At 35.1% G+C, this 17257-nt stretch overlaps 1 protein-coding gene across 2 annotated transcripts in view; it reads left to right on the top strand.

Annotated features, from left to right (window-relative positions):
- The window catches only part of LOC111149722 (ADP ribosylation factor like GTPase 6), a 41247-nt gene extending 24799 nt beyond the window's left edge, over positions 1-16448 (top strand). The window contains exons 6-9 of one of the 2 annotated variants that reach the window (XM_022506971.1): positions 2983-3112; positions 6867-6922; positions 7049-7061; positions 15099-15611. In XM_022506971.1, the coding sequence (XP_022362679.1) occupies positions 2983-3112; positions 6867-6922; positions 7049-7061; positions 15099-15132 (233 nt within the window). In that variant the 3' untranslated portion in view covers positions 15133-15611. Of the gene's footprint in view, positions 1-2982; positions 3113-6866; positions 6923-7048; positions 7062-15098 lie in introns of both variants that reach the window. The other variant, XM_022506962.1, reaches the window with a different exon arrangement.
- The last annotated feature ends 809 nt before the right edge of the window (positions 16449-17257 follow it).

Below are 17257 nucleotides of genomic sequence, written 5' to 3'. Positions count from 1 at the left end.
CTTACCTTGTGAGTTCTTTTTTGATCCTTAGATTTTTTAGTAGTGTATTATTTAATTTCCATATATGGGAATTTTCTAGGTTTCTTTTTGTTACAAATTTCTAACTTAATTCCATTTGATGGAATAACATATTCTGTAAGATTTCATCCTTAGAAATATTGGGTCAATATTTATATTGGTCTGGCTTGGTGAATGGTCCATCTGCAGTTAAGTAAAATACGTATTTTGCTGTTGTTGGATGAAAGGTCTATAAATGTCGGTTAATAGTATTCATTTATTAGGTGCATGTACAGTTAAAATTGTTTTGTCATTTTGAGTGAGTGACACTTTCATAATTTTTAAATGCCTATCTTTTTCAAAGAGAAAGAGGCAAACCAAGAAACAGATTCTTAACTTTAAAGAAGAAACTGATGGTTACCAGGGGGGAGATGGGTGGGAGATGGGCTAAACAGGTGATGGGGATTGAGGAGGGCACTTGTGATAAGCAGGGGGTGTTGTATGAGCAGGTGGTAATGTATGGAAGTGTTGAATCACTAGATTGTATACCTGAAACTAATATTACACTGCATGTTAACTAGCTGGAATTTAAATAAAAACTTTAAAAAAGCACTGACATATAATAAACTGCACAGAGAGCAACAACAAGTGTCTTTTCCCTTCATCTTGAACACTACTTTGTCTAATAATAATGTAGCCATGCGAGCTTTCTTACATTTAAATGTATGCATGTTTTTCCTTCCAGTTCCTCTTGGCCTGTTTGTGTCCCTATGTTTAAAGTGTGTTTCTTGTAAACATTGTATGATTATGTGTGGCTTTTTTACACATTCTGACATTCTCTGTTTCAGGGTAAATTCTAGCTGGACTAAATATTTAAATGTAAAAATCACACCAATGCAGCAATAGAAGAAACTATGGGAGAAGTTTAAAATAATTCTGGGACAAGAGCAGACCTTTCCAGCTATAACACAGAACCCAGAATCCTAAAAGATTGATGAATTTGACTACATAAAAAGTTTTTAATTACAAAACAAACCATGAGCAGTCAAAGGCAAATGACAAGCAAGGGGGTTATTTGCAGTTCATATCAGAGCTACAGGACTTTTTTCCTTACTACTTATGGTGTTCCTACAAATCTTAAGAAAATAAAAACTTAGGGTGCCTGGGTGGCTCTGTCAGTTAAGCGGCTGCCCTTGGCTCTGTTCAGGATCCCAGGGTCCTGCATCAGGCTCTCTGCTCAGTGGGGAGCCTGCTTCTCCCTCTCCCTGTGCTTGTCACTTCCCCTGCTTGTGTTTCCTTTTCCTGTCAAATAAATAAAATTTTAAAAAGAGAGAGAGAGAGAGAAACTTAATTGAAAAATGGGGAGTGGCGCCTGAGTGGTTCAGTCAGTTAAGAGTCTGCCTTCAGCTTAGGTCCTGATCCCAGGGTCCTTGGATGGATCCTGGAGTCAGGCTCCCAGCTCAGAGGGAAGTCTGCTTCTCCTCTCTCTCTGCCCCTCAGCCCCATTCATGCTTTCCTTCTCGTTCTCTCTCAAAAAAATAAAATCTTAAAAAAAAATGGGAAAAGGTTTGGGTAACATAGTTCATTGAAAAAAGAAATAGAACCATCTTTTGAATATATACAAAAATTCTTGACCTTTCTTAAAACAAAGTAAACATATTCTGATAATACTTTTTACCTATCCACCATCATAAAAAGATCAATAGGTTTGATAATACTCTTGGCAAGGGTACTGGAAATGTTCATTCTTACACATTATTGTTGATATATAAATTGATACATTTTTAAAGGAAGGCCTCGCAGTAATCACTATCAAAATAGCAATTTACATATCCTTTAACTATCTATCCTTTAACTATCAACTCTACTTCCCAAATTTATCCTACCAGACATACTGCCCATGTACAAAATTAGAGGTGTACACTTTTATTCATTTCAGCATTGTTTATAGTTTTAAATATTGGCAACAATACAAATATATCTCACTGGGTACTGATTAAACAAATTATGGTACATAGTACTAACAGGCAGAATATTCTACAACTGTTAAAATAGTGAAGAAACTGCTCTTTATGTACTGGTATGGGACAAGCTCCAAAATATGAAAGTAAGTGAAAAGCAGGAGATATCAAACTGAATAGTCTGCTACTATTTGTATAAAGAATAATATGTAATAAGTGTTTGAAAATATTTCTAAAAAGATGCCAGGTAATAGGTGATATACGTTAACTCTTCTAGAGAGGACTAGTGGATGGCCTGGGACAGGTAGGAGGGAAATTCTTTTACTGTATACCATTTTGTGTCATCTGAATTTTGAACTATTTAAATGAATTAACTATTCAAAACAATGAAAAATGTTTCCAGAGCTGTAACAAAGTAAAATATCTTGTTAAAATATCTAGTTTGTCACTTCTAACGAGTGCCTAAATCTAAAATCAAGATCTAGTTTATCTCCCTTCTACTTTCATTTGAAGTTTGACTCCTTTCTGTTGACAGTAAAAACAAAACAAAATATTTGATCCCTGTGTAGGTACTTCTCAGTAACTGCTTACTGAGCCCCAACTCCCACCTCACTCATCTTTGTTTTAAAGCTCCAACCAGAGGGCAGGTGTCTTTTTTTTTTTTTTTTTTTTTTTTGTCAGAGAGAGAGTGAAACAAGCAGAGGAAGCAGTAGGCTCCCTGAACAGGGAGCCAGATGAGGGACTTTGTCCCAGGACCCTGGGATCATGACCTGAGCCAAAGTCAGACACTTAACGGACTGAGCCACCCAGGCATCCCAGAGGGTGGATAGTCTTAAGAAAAAGTATTTTGTTAATTCTCCTGTCATTCAGATACATTCTTGACAGTATATGTTTTTAAATGTTTATGTATATGTGGTACAGAAAGAAGTGGTTGGAAAATAGTTTTAGTGAATTTTAATTTGAAGAATTTGGGGAAATGACCAAAAAGCTGAAAGAGTAATGATAATCTTATTTTGTCTTTTAGATATTAAGCACCGCCGAATACCAATCTTATTTTTTGCAAACAAAATGGATCTTAGAGATGCAGTGACGTCTGTAAAAGTGTCTCAGCTGCTGTGTTTAGAGAACATCAAAGATAAACCATGGCATATTTGGTAATGTTTTATACTTACTCTTCATTATAGCATTCTAAAAAAAATCTCTGAGCTTCAGTTCTTTGCTAAGCTTATGTGTAAGACACCTAACATGATAGGATGTAAGCCAAGGATTTAGTCGTATAGACTTGTAGCAGTGCAGGTATTCATGAATATATTACTGTTAAAATTTTTTCCAATTTTGGCCTGCTTGGCTGGCTCAGTCAGAGCATGCAGCTATGGACCTCAGAGTTGTGAGTTTCAGCCCCACAGTGGGTGTAGAGATTACTTAAATAAATAAATCTTAAAAAAACAAAACAAAAAAAACTTTTCAAATCTTTCTGAGGATTTGAAATAGAAACAACTCTTTAAAAGATCTAGCCCACTTACCCAGTTTCAAGCCCACTAATTTCCTTCTGTACATTGAATCCACCAACCACAATCCCATCTCAGGACTTTTGTACTTGTTAGTCCCTTTGTATGAATCAGTCTCCAAAGTGATTTTCCTGGCTTGCTGTTGTACTTCCTTCAGGAAACCTCTCCTCATAACCCTCCAAAATGTTATTATATCTTACCCCGTCTCTTGTTTTTTTTATATGCTTTGCTTTATATTTCTCTTGCCATGTCCTCTTTGGGTTTTGCATGTTTTATAGGCTGTCTTCCTATACTACTGCATTAGTACCATGAGAGCTGGCATTTTATCAGTTTCGTTTACTCCGTAACCTCTAGTATGATAATAGTACCAGGTACTTATCATGTACACAACAAATACTGGTGTATATGAGTATATAGAAATGTAAATATTAAATTTTATTTGGATATACTAATACAGTTGAACTCTTCAGTGTTTAGTATCTGAAATTATTATACATTGTTTATTTGGAAAGCAGTGTCTTATGGATATATTTAACTCTGGTGTGCCTTTTTGCCAAAATATTCCAATAAGGATAACCAAAAGTTATATATTAGATAGTATTTTAGTGCCTACCTTATATTAATTTAAGCTTCTTTCTGTCCACCCACCTACTCCCTCTGCTACAAGATGTCCTTCTCTTGCCAGTTTTCCCTTTTTTAAAAGAAGGTATTTATGGAGAAAGCCCTAACAAAGAGGTAGAAAAGTATACTACCCCTAGAAGAGAAACAGAATACAGAACGGAGATTCTAGAGCTCAAAAAAGAACTTAGATGAGAGCCTGAGAAAGCCCTTGAAAAGCCTCAGTACTCAGGGCCACCAGCTCCTTTACCCAGGAGTGAAACCCTATGTACATATCTTGAGTAAAATCCTCCTTACTTTGGAATCAGAAGAGTCAATTTTATGAAATGTCTTTTGATTTAGAATTGTGGTTCTGGTAAAGAAAGGAGGGATTTTAGGTAGAGAAGTATCTTAAGGTGAACCTTTGTATTTCTCTCTAAATCATACCTAAATTAGTAATGCTCAAAGTAGAATAGTTTTTATTTTTGCATTGTATTAAGCATTGTTTTGATAGAAAGTACAACATTAAAAACTATAGGTCTAATTTATAGTAAAAGATGCAGTCCTATTTTTAATTTTGAAATAGAAATTAATTTTACAAGTGAAAAAAAATCTCTTTCTACTTAAAATCATCAGCAGTTGAATTTTAACAGATTTCTTTATTCAGTTGTGACATCTAAATACTTCTCAGTGAGAGAAAAGGTAATGTCCTCATGCTATAAGATTGTGTAGTATTACATTGCCAGGTTCCTCTGTTTTCTGTATAACTTATAGAAGAATGCCAAGTATTTCTTTGGAAGTTGTTTATAATTTTGACTATTCAAATAGTATCTCACTAATTTCTAGTGTTTCATTTGTTAAGCTTGTTTTTTAATTTTTTTGTTATTTTTTAAAGCATGTATAAAATTGAAAATACACTTATTTTTCTTTTCCAGTTTTAGAAATAAAGGTAACACTCAGTGTGCATATAAAATATTCTTTTTTTTTTTTTTTTAAGATTTTTATTTATTTGATAGACAGAGATCACAAGTAGGCAGAGAGAGAGGAGGAAGCAGGCTCCTTGCTGAGCAGAGAGCCCAATTCGGGGCTTGATCCCAGGACGCTGGGATCATGACCTGAGCCGAAGGCAGAGGCTTCAACCTACTGAGCCACCCAGGCGCCCCCCCATATAAAATATTCTATCTCTCTTGCCTTAAGTGCAAGTAAATTTACTGGACAATAAAGATTATAGAAAAATGAAAATTTTTGTGCTTTATTTTTAATCATTGTACTAAATATATAGCCAACTCTGATTTTCAGGCTCTGATTTTGTTAATTTTTTTTTTTTTAAAGTTCTTTGACAAAGTCCCTGGCACAATATGTATATACATATTTGCTTATTTACTCTCCTATGAGGGCAACAGATAACAAATCAGATAAATAGATACATAAAATATCAGCTGGAAGGATGATGAAAAGTAAAGTGGGACAATAAGAGAAAGAATGAGAGGTGCTCCCTCTGTGAAAGCTAACAGAAGTCAGGGAGAAATTCATGCAAAAGTTTGGAGGAGTAGCTTGCCAGACAGGAGGCCAGCCAAGTGAAAATGCTCGCAGATGAGAATGTACCTTGTATGTTCCAGGAATAGCAAGGAGTGCAGGCTGGCTTGAGGAGGGAGATCTAGGGGGAAGTTGTAGGAGATGAAGCCATTGAGAAATAGCCATAGACCATATCACACATGTCCTAGTAGGACATGGTAAAGACTTTGGCATTTATTCTAGTTACAGGTCTGATGATGTATTCAAAAAGAAAGGTAGAATTCAAACATTTGGGAATTATTAGGAAAAGATGCAGGGTTTTTAGTATGGCACTAATGCCACCAGTAAAGGGGACAAGTTTTTCCATTTTATTACTTGTTTGGTTGAGACCTTAATCTTGTTTGGGACTATAAGTGTGTGATAAAAATCAATACATTGATCTTTCTTGATTTAAGCATTTCAGTTACTAATGTTTTGCTGCTGATATGGATAATCTATAATTTACTTTGAATAATTATATATCACATGCTGTTGATTTCTGTCTTTCTATTTTAAAATAATTCTATGATAAGTCATATTCATGATCTAATTCCTTGGAAGTAATTTCTGTTTTGATTAGAATCAAATTAATTATTCAGGTAACTAGCTACACACTTTATAAAGGAGCCCTAATCATTGAGAAAATCCCAATTATTTATACTAATTGCTATCAGTCTATGTCTTTGAAAAACATCTGATAGTATAAAAATCCTCTGCATTTTATTATTTTAGTTTATTTAACACCATTTTATAGATGCTACAAATAAAGGCAGAGAGTTAAATAGCCTGTCCAGGTTCCTGAAGCCATTAGATATAAGGATATGATTGAAATCTGAGATTTTTTTTTTTTTATTCTACCAGTTTACCAAAGTTATAATTACAGGTTTATACCTTATAAAATTCCATTTCAAATAAAGTCACTCCGTCAGGTGCCTAAATTACAACCTAAGTCAAGCATTTCTAATGGATAAATGTTATTGAGCCACTGGAGCTGGGCAAAGTAGAATAATAACTTTTTAGTGATAACGCTTTTCCAAATGTCTATTATAAATCATGAATAAATTTCTCATGTCTTTTCTGAGCACTCAGACTTTTTCCTGTTTATATTCAGTTTCAGCGCTTACCAAGTTTTGCTCAAATATATGTTATTAGACTATATTAATTTGCCATATAGCAAAATTGTAATTATTTATTCTTATGGTTCTATGAAATAAAGAAATGGATATGTTTCTTGTGGATTTTATTTCAGTGCTAGTGATGCCATAAAAGGAGAAGGATTGCAAGAAGGTGTAGACTGGCTTCAAGGTACATCACAAAATACCGTGCATCTTCAGCCTTTATTTCCATTCTATTCATGTTTTTCTTTCCCTTTTTACATTTCATTTTTACTATATCATTGCCTTTCTCATTTCCATTTATTTCTGCTGTCAGAAAAAACAATCGAGTAAGTATCCAGTACCTTACTACATGTATTTCTTTTTTGTTGTTGTTTGTTTTGTTACTTGTTTTTTTGTACAGGACAGGACCAATGGGCAGGACAGGACAATGGGCAGAAAGACCTGTACTGGGGTTGTGAGGAGCAATTGATTATATACTGTGAGGTTGGGAGACATAGGGGAAATGGGAGGATTTAGAAAGAACTTTCATATGCTAATGAGGACCTACAAGGTAAGGGAGGCCTTGCCTTTGTCAAGTTAAGGTTGTTTTTCCCTCTAGCAAGGCATTAACATTAAGATAGTTAGGAGCTTCCTGGAAGAATGTGTCACATAGTCTTCCGAGGAGTGTGGTGGAGGGCAGATGTGTGGTGGAGGGCAGATGGCGGAGTGTCTGCTTATGCTTTGTCCTCAGCAAGCCCTCTGCTCTCTCATCATTTTCCCCATGAACAGTTTTGACCCTTAAATATGTTGAAGATGGAAGGTCTCATCTTCTGTAACTTCTTCCTGCTGAATGGGGCATGGAAATGTCCCTACCTATGGGTTAGTATTGGTCAGTTATGGAGCATATAGAGGAGATACAAAAGGGGGAGGCAGCTGAATCCAACGTGTTCAACATATATGAACCTCCATGAGTAGAAAGGATCATCTGTCAGCTGGAAGTTAGGCAGTGATGGAGTGTTGACACTAGGCAGGGAGACACCAGAAATAACAGAGTAAGATTAATATTGTAATGAGAAAGAGAAATCAGAATAAAAGAGCTTTGATAGTTGACCTTTGATAATTTTCCTCCAGTCCAGGAGTGTAAAGCAATCACTAAAGGAAAGAGAGATCATTTAAAGTGCTAATTTGAGTATCCATTCATTTAGAAACCGAGATATATTTTTGTGGTAATCTGGAATGTATAAACAGCATTTTGTTTTTATTTTAGCACAAGTTTCACCTTAATGTAACAGTGAAAACATCTAATGCCATTCTATATTGTAAAACTGGTTCATGCATATGTATTACTTCAGTATTTAATGGAGAAATGCTATTGTGAGTGTCCTTTAGGGCTTTGACCATGTACGAATTAAGAGCTTCCATGTGCAAAACATCCTCCAGTCTCAAAGAGGGAACAAAGATGGATGCTAGGTGGTCATACCAATGTAACACAAAACATGTCCACTGTTGTTTTAAATTTGGAAGATTGGCTGGGTTGGTAATGATTTTAATAATGTGTCTATGCATTCAGGCGAAAACCAAAGTAAGGCAACCTATCCAGCCTGGGACACATGTTAGAGATAGATAGTCAGTGGGTTTCGTTAGGACCCAGTTATATAATTTTGGGCATCCTTTAACTGGTGTTAAGATACCAAGGCCTATTCAATTTTAGAGGGCCACCTTTTGAATTTGTTGGTGACTGCCGTGTCAGGCTTAAAGATGGTCACTGTATGCTTGGCTAAAGTCTCTACTTGTAATTTTACATTAATAGAGGTAGTTCCTAGGACAAATATGACTAAGGAATAAAACCATTAAGAAGCCCTCTTTGGGGGTGCCTGGGTGGCTCAGTGGGTTAAAGCCTCTGCCTTCGGCTCAGGTCATGATCCCGGAGTCCTGGGATCGAGCCCCGCATAGGGCTCTCTGCTCGGCAGGGAGCCTGCTTCCTCCTCTCTCTCTGCCTGCCTCCCTGCCTACTTGTGGTCTCTGTCTGTCAAATAAATAAATCTTTAAAAAAAAAAAAAAAAAAGCCCTCTTTGTTTGAGGTCCAGTCTTAACAGTATCCTAATTACAAGGAATCACTGTCAAGTGAGAGACTTGTCTCAAGAGATTAGGGCAAGTGCATCCCCAAGTGCATCATCCAGTCCAATCATAGAGAAAGTGGGGTCATCCATTATCTCCACAAGTCTATAATTAACCTCATGGAGTGAGATAGGCTCCAGCTTTTAAAAAAATTTTTCATTTTCCTTAAATAAGGAAATTGGTCAAGGTGATATTTGAGTTATACAATTGTTTGGGGATTAATCCCATTTTCCAGTTGTTTAAATAATAATATGCACATGGGGGTCCTCATATTATCCCCACAGCATAACAAGCAATAAGATTATGTTATGCTGTGAGCTATATGAGGTACTGTATAGTAAATATATAAGAACTATATCTCTGCAATTTATCTCAAGTTGTCTAGCTTAAGCAAACAACATTTAAGGACAATCAAAACTAGGATTTAACATCTGCAAAGGTGGGTTATTGAAACATAATTTTTCTCTCTAAAATAACCCTCATTTCCAGATATAGCCAAATCAAGATGAATTTGTCTACAAAACAAGTCCAATTTTAATAAACTTGGCCTAATTATTTACATAAGTAGCCTCTCCTGGCCAGAAGCCAAGTCAAGTACTTACCATCGGACATGCCTGCAATTCCTGTAGATTTAGGCGTATTCCTCTTCACAAGGTGCCCAATATAGCTTGAGGTTCCTGTACCTGCCAGGAAGTGACATTCTTTACTCACCTGGTGACGTTGCTGGGAACTCTGTAAGCAAGGTATTTCCAAGGGGCTTTATGCGCCGTGTTTCATGAAGTCAGCCTTAGTTCCTCAAAGCCGTTTGGTCATATCTGAGTCTAGGTCTGTCTCTCTCAAATATGATATCCCAGTCAAAGCCTTGATAAAATAACCAATGTTTCCAATGGTGTCCTGTTACAAGAACAGAAATAATAATAAAACAAATTAAAGCATTTAACTTTTTTATCTACCTGAATCCTCCAGAATTCAAAAGGTCCCAGTAAATATTCTTTCTTCCATGACAATCATAGTCAATTACATAAGTTTGGTAAGAATCTGTTCTCCTTGGGGCGCCTGGGTGGCTCAGTGGGTTAAGCCGCTGCCTTCAGCTCAGGTCATGATCTCAGGGTCCTGGGATCGAGCCCCGCATCGGGCTCTCTGCTCAGCGGGGAGCCTGCCTCCTCCTCTCTCTCTGCCTGCCTCTCTGCCTGCTTGTGATCTCTGTCTGTCAAATAAATAAATAAAATCTTTAAAAAAAAAAAAAAAAAAAAAAAAAAGAATCTGTTCTCCTTGTAACAGGCTACATTTACTTCTATTACATTTTTCTGAAGGGTTTATTTAAATAAATAATTTGCATCTTTACAATCAATATACATGGCAACTCTAGAAAATTTCAATTTATGGCAGCAAATTTCTCTCAGATCTAGTGATAGAAGCACATTTGAAGTTTGTGACAAATTCCAGGCCTTAACTGTCAGTAATTAAAAATAAGTTTGAATGGCATATATCTCCTAGAAATCATGCTGAACTCTTCGTATAGCTCCATTTATACATGTTTACACAAATTTTAACACTCATTTAGTATTGTAGATACCAGTGTTCTACTGATGTTTTGTATATTGCAGTTTTGTTATTCATCTAAAATAGCTATCATTGATTGGTACAGTTTTACCATTATCAAGGAATAAATTAAGATGTATCATTTCCTCTAAGATTACATTGTTTATAACCATAGGAATGGATTAAAACAGTGACCCACACAGAGCCATAGATGTGAATGAAACCAAGTTCTGTAGGTTCTTTTATTACAGGACCCAAGTCAGGCTGAAAAATGTCCATTTGTGAGCAGAACTGGGGATCATTCCTATCAAGACTCTCCCAGCCCTGAACAAGGATGAATAACAAAATATTATTAATTCTACTTGTAGTCTTGTGGCTATAAGTTTAATTTCTTCTACACTGACCTTTTAATGCTAGTTATATATGTAATTTTGTGTTCTCTTATGCATATCCTGGTGAATCTAAGAATAGTCTGCTTGACCATGCATAAAGAGACATACTATCTCTTTGGTTCAGAGTATTAAATGTATATCTGATAAATATTTTTATATCTGATAAATATTTTTATGTGTTATTAGTAAAATATGGTATTTTCATAAACTGCACAGACTGGTTTTTTGTTGTTTTTGTGTAGACATCATGACATTTACCACTAAACTATAAAGAATGTTATAGTTATACATTACAATTAAGTAAAACATAATTGAGAACCTTTAATGGTGATAAAGAACTGGTTTACACTTCTGATGCTTTTATGGGACTTATTCTCCATAAAACAGGTTAAGGAGCAATGTTCTACAGATCAGAAGCATATGTTCAGCCTTGATTTATTTTCCCAGTCCTTATTGCTCACAGTGAAGATATTGCATGGATAAAACCCTACTGTTGCTCATAAAAACATAGTACCTACTGAAAATAGGTTGATAAATTGTAGTTCTCGCTTCCTTTTCTTGTTGGTATATTTTGGTATATTTTGTCTGTAATAACAAGGCCACTAGGTGTCAGTAACGATCTAACATCACAGTTCCACTGTGGTCTTATTACTAATTTTTGTGTCTTTGATTTGTCTGATTTATTATCTTTGTATCTTCCCCTTTTGTAAGGAGGATACACTATTGGAAATATTTTTGAGCCTTTGTGTTACCATATTATTTTGTTTAACTTTTAGAGCAGTTTTCTGTGAACAGTTTCCCTATCTTATGTAGGGAATATAGAATAGCAATAAAAAATATTTGAGCTTTTGAGTCTAGCAGATTTATTCTACTACTTACTATTAACAATTATCTGTTATTTTCTTTTGAAGATATTTTCATCACCTATACAAATAAAAAATAAAATGTCAGAAATTGTATGGATTAAATAAAACACTGTGTTAAAGTGTCTTAGATAAGAAAAAACCCAGTAAATGTTAAATTTACCTTCTACCTAAGTGCTCTCTATTTAGGAGAGGAGGAAACTTAGTACATAGATGTTATCAGCTTGGTTTTGAATAGGAGATCCTTTGTTCATCTTTCCTATGTAATAGTAAATAGTTTACATTTTGACTCTCCAGACTGTCTCTCTGGATTTAAAAAGAAGGTAAAAGCCCATTTTGCAAATTAGGTAGAAGTAAATATAGAAGACTAATCCATCCATGCCTATAACTTAACTTATTAGCCAACAATTCTTATGTAAATTTAACTATGAAAGATATTCTGAATTTATATCTCTTCATTTTGCTTCCAGAATTGTGAAATTTCCTAGTATGATAAACAAGAAAGTCTCTGGTTCATTTTGGACCAACTTAATCTTACTATTATAATGTTGAAAATTTTTGAGTAATATATTAAATGACATATATTGTGCCATGATCCCCTTCTCTTTTGAAAGGATTTTCAATAATTACCTATATCTTATAACCCAAAGACAAGAACCCCTGAGTAGACTATGAAATGTTTTTTTAAAACCATCAAAGAATATACAGAAACCATTGCAGAGGCATAAGTTGTTTTCTAGCTCTGAAACTTTCAAATGAGATTTTTTTTTAAAGATTTTATTTATTTATTTGACAGAGATCACAAGTAGGCAGAGAAGCGGGGGGAGAGGAGGAGCAGGCTCCCTGCCGAGCAGAGAGCCCAATGCAGGGCTCCATCCCAGGACCCTGGGACCATGACCTAAGCTGAAGGCAGAGGCTTTAACCCACTGAGCCACCCAGGCACCCCTCAAATGAGATATTTATAAAAAGAAATATTTCCACATGACTAATGAAACATACTCATTTTATCACTTTATCACTTTATCTGGGAAAAGTTAATGCTTCCAAGATTTTAAAATAAGACTTTTATATGCATATGGGTGTTCCAATCGAAGATAAAGGACTGAGGACTGAACACACACTTAGTTTCATCCTCTTCTCAAATCTAACTTAATAGGGGGGCCTTTGGTTTAAAGACATTACCCTACAGGGACAAAAAAAAAAAAAAAAGTGACAAAAATGGCAACCAAATTTTAGAAGCTGGATGTCTGATGAATGTTGAATGATTTAAGAGACCTGAGAAAGATGAATTCTAAACTAGCACTGAGGAAAGCTGGAAAGCATCTTACTTTACATTGCAGATCCCCTCAAAAGCTCAGATATTGGTGAAAGGTGGAAAGAAGGATGAGGTGGGGCTGAAAAGAGAGTTACGCTTTCTTGCCCCCCAGAAAGATTGGAGGTTCATTCTTGGAGAGAGTAAGAGTATCTCCAGACTTGGGAATACCAAGCACAACTGTGTGTGGCAGTGCTGATCTGAAAATGAGGAATAACTGAAAGTTTTTATACCACATAGTGTAATCATCTTCCGCCTTCTCCTACGTCTCCAAGAAGACACTGTCAGTAGGCAGGATATAGAAAGTCATCTTTGAGGAATCAGATCAGCGAGAGAAAAGATCTAAAGCTATTAACAACAAAGATTCCCAAGAAAATGGTGTAGCTAGCTACACTAGAATAAAGATCATATTTTACAGGCCTCACACATACATATTGAAATTTTGGTCAGCTTTATAGTGTTCATTCATACTTACGAGAAGATGGCAAAGGATCATCAGGCATTTGAGGACCAAAACATTAAAAATAATGGAACATCAACAAACCAAAAAAGTGGGTTAGAGGAAGTAGTATTTATTTAGGGAGAATTAAAAAAAAAAAAAACTACTGGGGTATCCTCAAAGAGATAAGAAAAGGTATTACTTTCATGAATATGACCAGGGATACTACTTGAAAAGGACCAATGGGGGGGGGGGGAAATGTTCTTGGAAAATAATAGAACAGAAGAAATTGAAAATTCAATAAAAAGAAGATAAAATAAAGGCATTCTCTCAAGAAAGTAGAGCAAAAAGGTAAAATGGGAAAGAAAAGAAAGAGGGGGCCCAATATCCAAATAATACAAATTTTAGAATGAGCGAAGAGAAAATAGAAGGGAAAAAATTTACAAGTAAATCACCAAACAGTATTTTCCAGAACTGAATGATGAATTTAGTTGAAAGGCCTCTTGAGAGTGCAGTGCAGTGAATGAAAACATTCCCACACCAGGGCTCACCATTATTTAATTTCAACACTGAAGACAATGGAAGATTCTACAGGCTTCCTGGGAAGAAAATAAGTTTAATGTTAAGGATAAGGAAACAGAAATAGCACCAGATTTCTAATCAACATTTGGAAGCTGTAAGATAATTGGGCCATGCCTGGAAAAGTCCAAGGAGAAAATAATGGAATTATATGCTCAGGCAGTGTCAGTTTATTGTGACTGTAGAATTAAAACATCTTCAGCCATGCACAGTCTCAAGAATGTACTTTCTATATCTTTTACTAAAGTAGCCATTGAGAGGTATACTCTTAAAAGACAAGGGAATAAAGAGGAGAAAATAAGAGACCACGAAACAGGAAAACCAATATAAGAGCCTGTGTGAAGAAGGATCCTCAGGATGATCAGGAAAGATAATGAAATCCTAGAATGGTAATGAGAGATCCCTTATGAAGATGGCTGGGCAAACATAGAGAACAACTGGTCCACATTAGAGAGTTTTGGAAGACTAATGGAGAGTTCTTCAAGAAAGTGGAATTCATAGGCTATGTAATGTGCTTCATAGTAATAAAGGTTTAAACAGCGTGAGAATAGTGGCAATGAATTAGTGTTAAGTATCTGGAAAAACTAAGACAGGACTAGAGAATAAGGCACACTTATTAAAACAGGGAAAACAAAATGTAGAAGAAAGGAAGAATAACAGGGAGGGAGATACAACCTGTCTCAGTTGTGAGTAGCATGTAGAGTCATCATATGACTAGATTACTGTGGTAGAAGAATGGGAGTGCTGGATGCATAACGAGTGTTGCAGGGCAGCACAGAGCGAGAACTGAAGCCTCATACTACATTGAAGGAACTGATATTTCAAAAAGTAATTTAAAAAAAAGTATATTACTTAGAGATACAGAGGTAAATCTCCTAAAAGGGGTTAGAAATGGTTGCCTAAGAAAGAAAGCGGAGATGAGCCAAGGGATCACTATTTTTCATAAAGCCTTGGAGAACTAGTTGGCTCCTGTGTGCATGTACAATGACAGAATCAAAAGCTTCAGTGTGTTTGTGCTTTAAACAAACAGTTGTGTGCAGAGGCTTCCACAGTGTTTTTATAGATTTTTCTTGGATTACTTTAGAAAATGGATTTTGCCTGTGGAGACTGATAATTTTTTGTTTGGTTTTTGTTATCAGATCAGATCCAGGCTGTGAAGACATGAAAAGATAGTATTTGGAAACCTCAACAGTTTTCAATTCAAGGAATGTATCTTAAGGCACACTGAATACTTCAAATTTTTTTAAAAGATGTTTGTGCATCTAGGAATACTTCATAATCTTCTGCTTGCATTTATGGACTCTGAATGAACTTTTTAAGAACATAGGACTTCAGGTATGCTAATCTGACCATTAATTATATTAAAACAAAATCATTCCTCAGAAGGGCTCCTTCTGCAGAATTATCAACTTCTTAGTAAAAGTCTACATTTGATTGTAATTAGAATGTTTAAACTCAGAGTTATAAGCCATCTCAATATCTCATCATGATTTATAATATCTTTAATGCATCTTTTTAAAATTGTCTTACAAAGTTTAGTTTATGGTATGACTTTGCAGTATGATTGTGTTTGGAAAAAGAACTTTAAATATTTATAAGGGACCATGGGTAATTAATATATACATAAAATTTTTACTATATGTCACTATCAATAAACATAATATACAATGTACAAACTAGTGTACTTTGTTTACGCTGAAAAGAATAATGCTGTGTTAACGTAATATTTAGTGTTTTACTGTCAAGCATTTGTAAGTTTTCTGAGACCAAATTAAGCTGAATTTATTTATCCAATGAATGTGTATTGAACCTCTCTGTACCTACACTAGTCCGACATTGTCCCAGGCAATGGTGATACAAGGTAAATAAATCAAGACATATTCTTTATCCATAGTGAACTTAAAATTAATGAGGGTGATTTTGAGAACCTTTTCATACATAGTATCATTTTATTTTTGGCTACATGAATATCTTGGATTTTAAGATTAAGAGGTATGCAAATGAACTAATGATTCTTAAATAATTACTTTAACTGACTTCTTGTTTCTTTAAAATGCCTCCAATTACTATAGCACTTTCTTAAAATAAATTGTGACTCACCAAACTGTGTTTTTCCTGAGCATAAACTGCTACAAAAATGTTGTTTAGAATTTTAGAAACATCTCAGGCATCTACTCTATGCAAATTGTGTGAGTTCTCAAAACTTAGAGACCACTTATAATTGTGACCTCTGAGTAGAAGATTTCATTTTAAATTAACCACTAGAAAACAGTATATAGAGCAAGGGTGTCAATCCTGAAAAACACTACATATAAAGAACAACTGTAATATACAATGTGTAAAACATCTTACCATGTCCTTAGCTGTGAAAATGATAAAAACAGGAGGCAAGGGGCACCTGGGTCGCTCAGTCAGTTGAGCTTCTGCCTTCAGCTCCTGCCCTTTTCTCTCAAATACACAAAATCTTTAAAGAAAATAAAAATTAAAAAGGAGACGAAAGATAAGTGAGTAATACTAGGTATGTTACCCTAACGGTGGTACTGGTGTATATGCCATAGAGATTTGAATTGAAATCATTTTAAAAGCAAAGTTCTGTAATTCAGTTTCTCTTAGGCCAAAAATCCCAGTGGTTTGGAATCTGGTAAATTAAAAGTTACCCAGAATATTTGAATAGTCCAGCATTTTAGCTAGCTTACAGGCCTCTGTTTTGATGAGGATACAAAGTGAGATTCTCATTAATCTAGAGTTGCCTCAAATATAAAAGGGACATGAAAACACTGAATATAGTTTAACAAAATACTTATATGCTATTGTTCTGGAGGATAGGAGAATAGTTTAGGAGGATGAAGAAAGAGTATATTAGAGTTCAAATCCTTATCCACCAGAACGACTGTAATAGTTCAATAATAATAACTATCACCATATGAACAATATATAATAGCTTTCACAATAGTAATAATAGCTATCACTATATGAACACTATATTTTGAGCTAGATATTACTACACATACTGGATTTTACGTTATTTAATAGTCGCAATAACATTGTGTGGTAGGTAGGTTTTATTATTTGTTTCATAGGCAAGGAAACAGAGACCTGAAAAAGTTACTTGCTAAATGGCACTAGTAAATACTGGTGCTATGATTTGGAACCAAACCATCTGTTTAAGATAGATGAATTCAAGAGACAAGAGTATTACAGATAGTAGAAATACAGAGCTATCTGCCACAAGGATAGCGAAAAGGATTGGAAAGGCTCTCATTGGGGCGGGAGACCAGGATGGGGGTGGGAAAGTCAG

Source organism: Enhydra lutris, unplaced genomic scaffold, assembly GCF_002288905.1.
Source record: "Enhydra lutris kenyoni isolate GAN:26980312 unplaced genomic scaffold, ASM228890v2 scaffoldscaffold2, whole genome shotgun sequence".
Classification (NCBI taxonomy): Eukaryota; Metazoa; Chordata; class Mammalia; order Carnivora; family Mustelidae; genus Enhydra; species Enhydra lutris.
The sequence above is the reverse complement of the archived record's forward strand: the minus strand, read 5'-3'. Positions and strand labels throughout refer to the sequence as shown.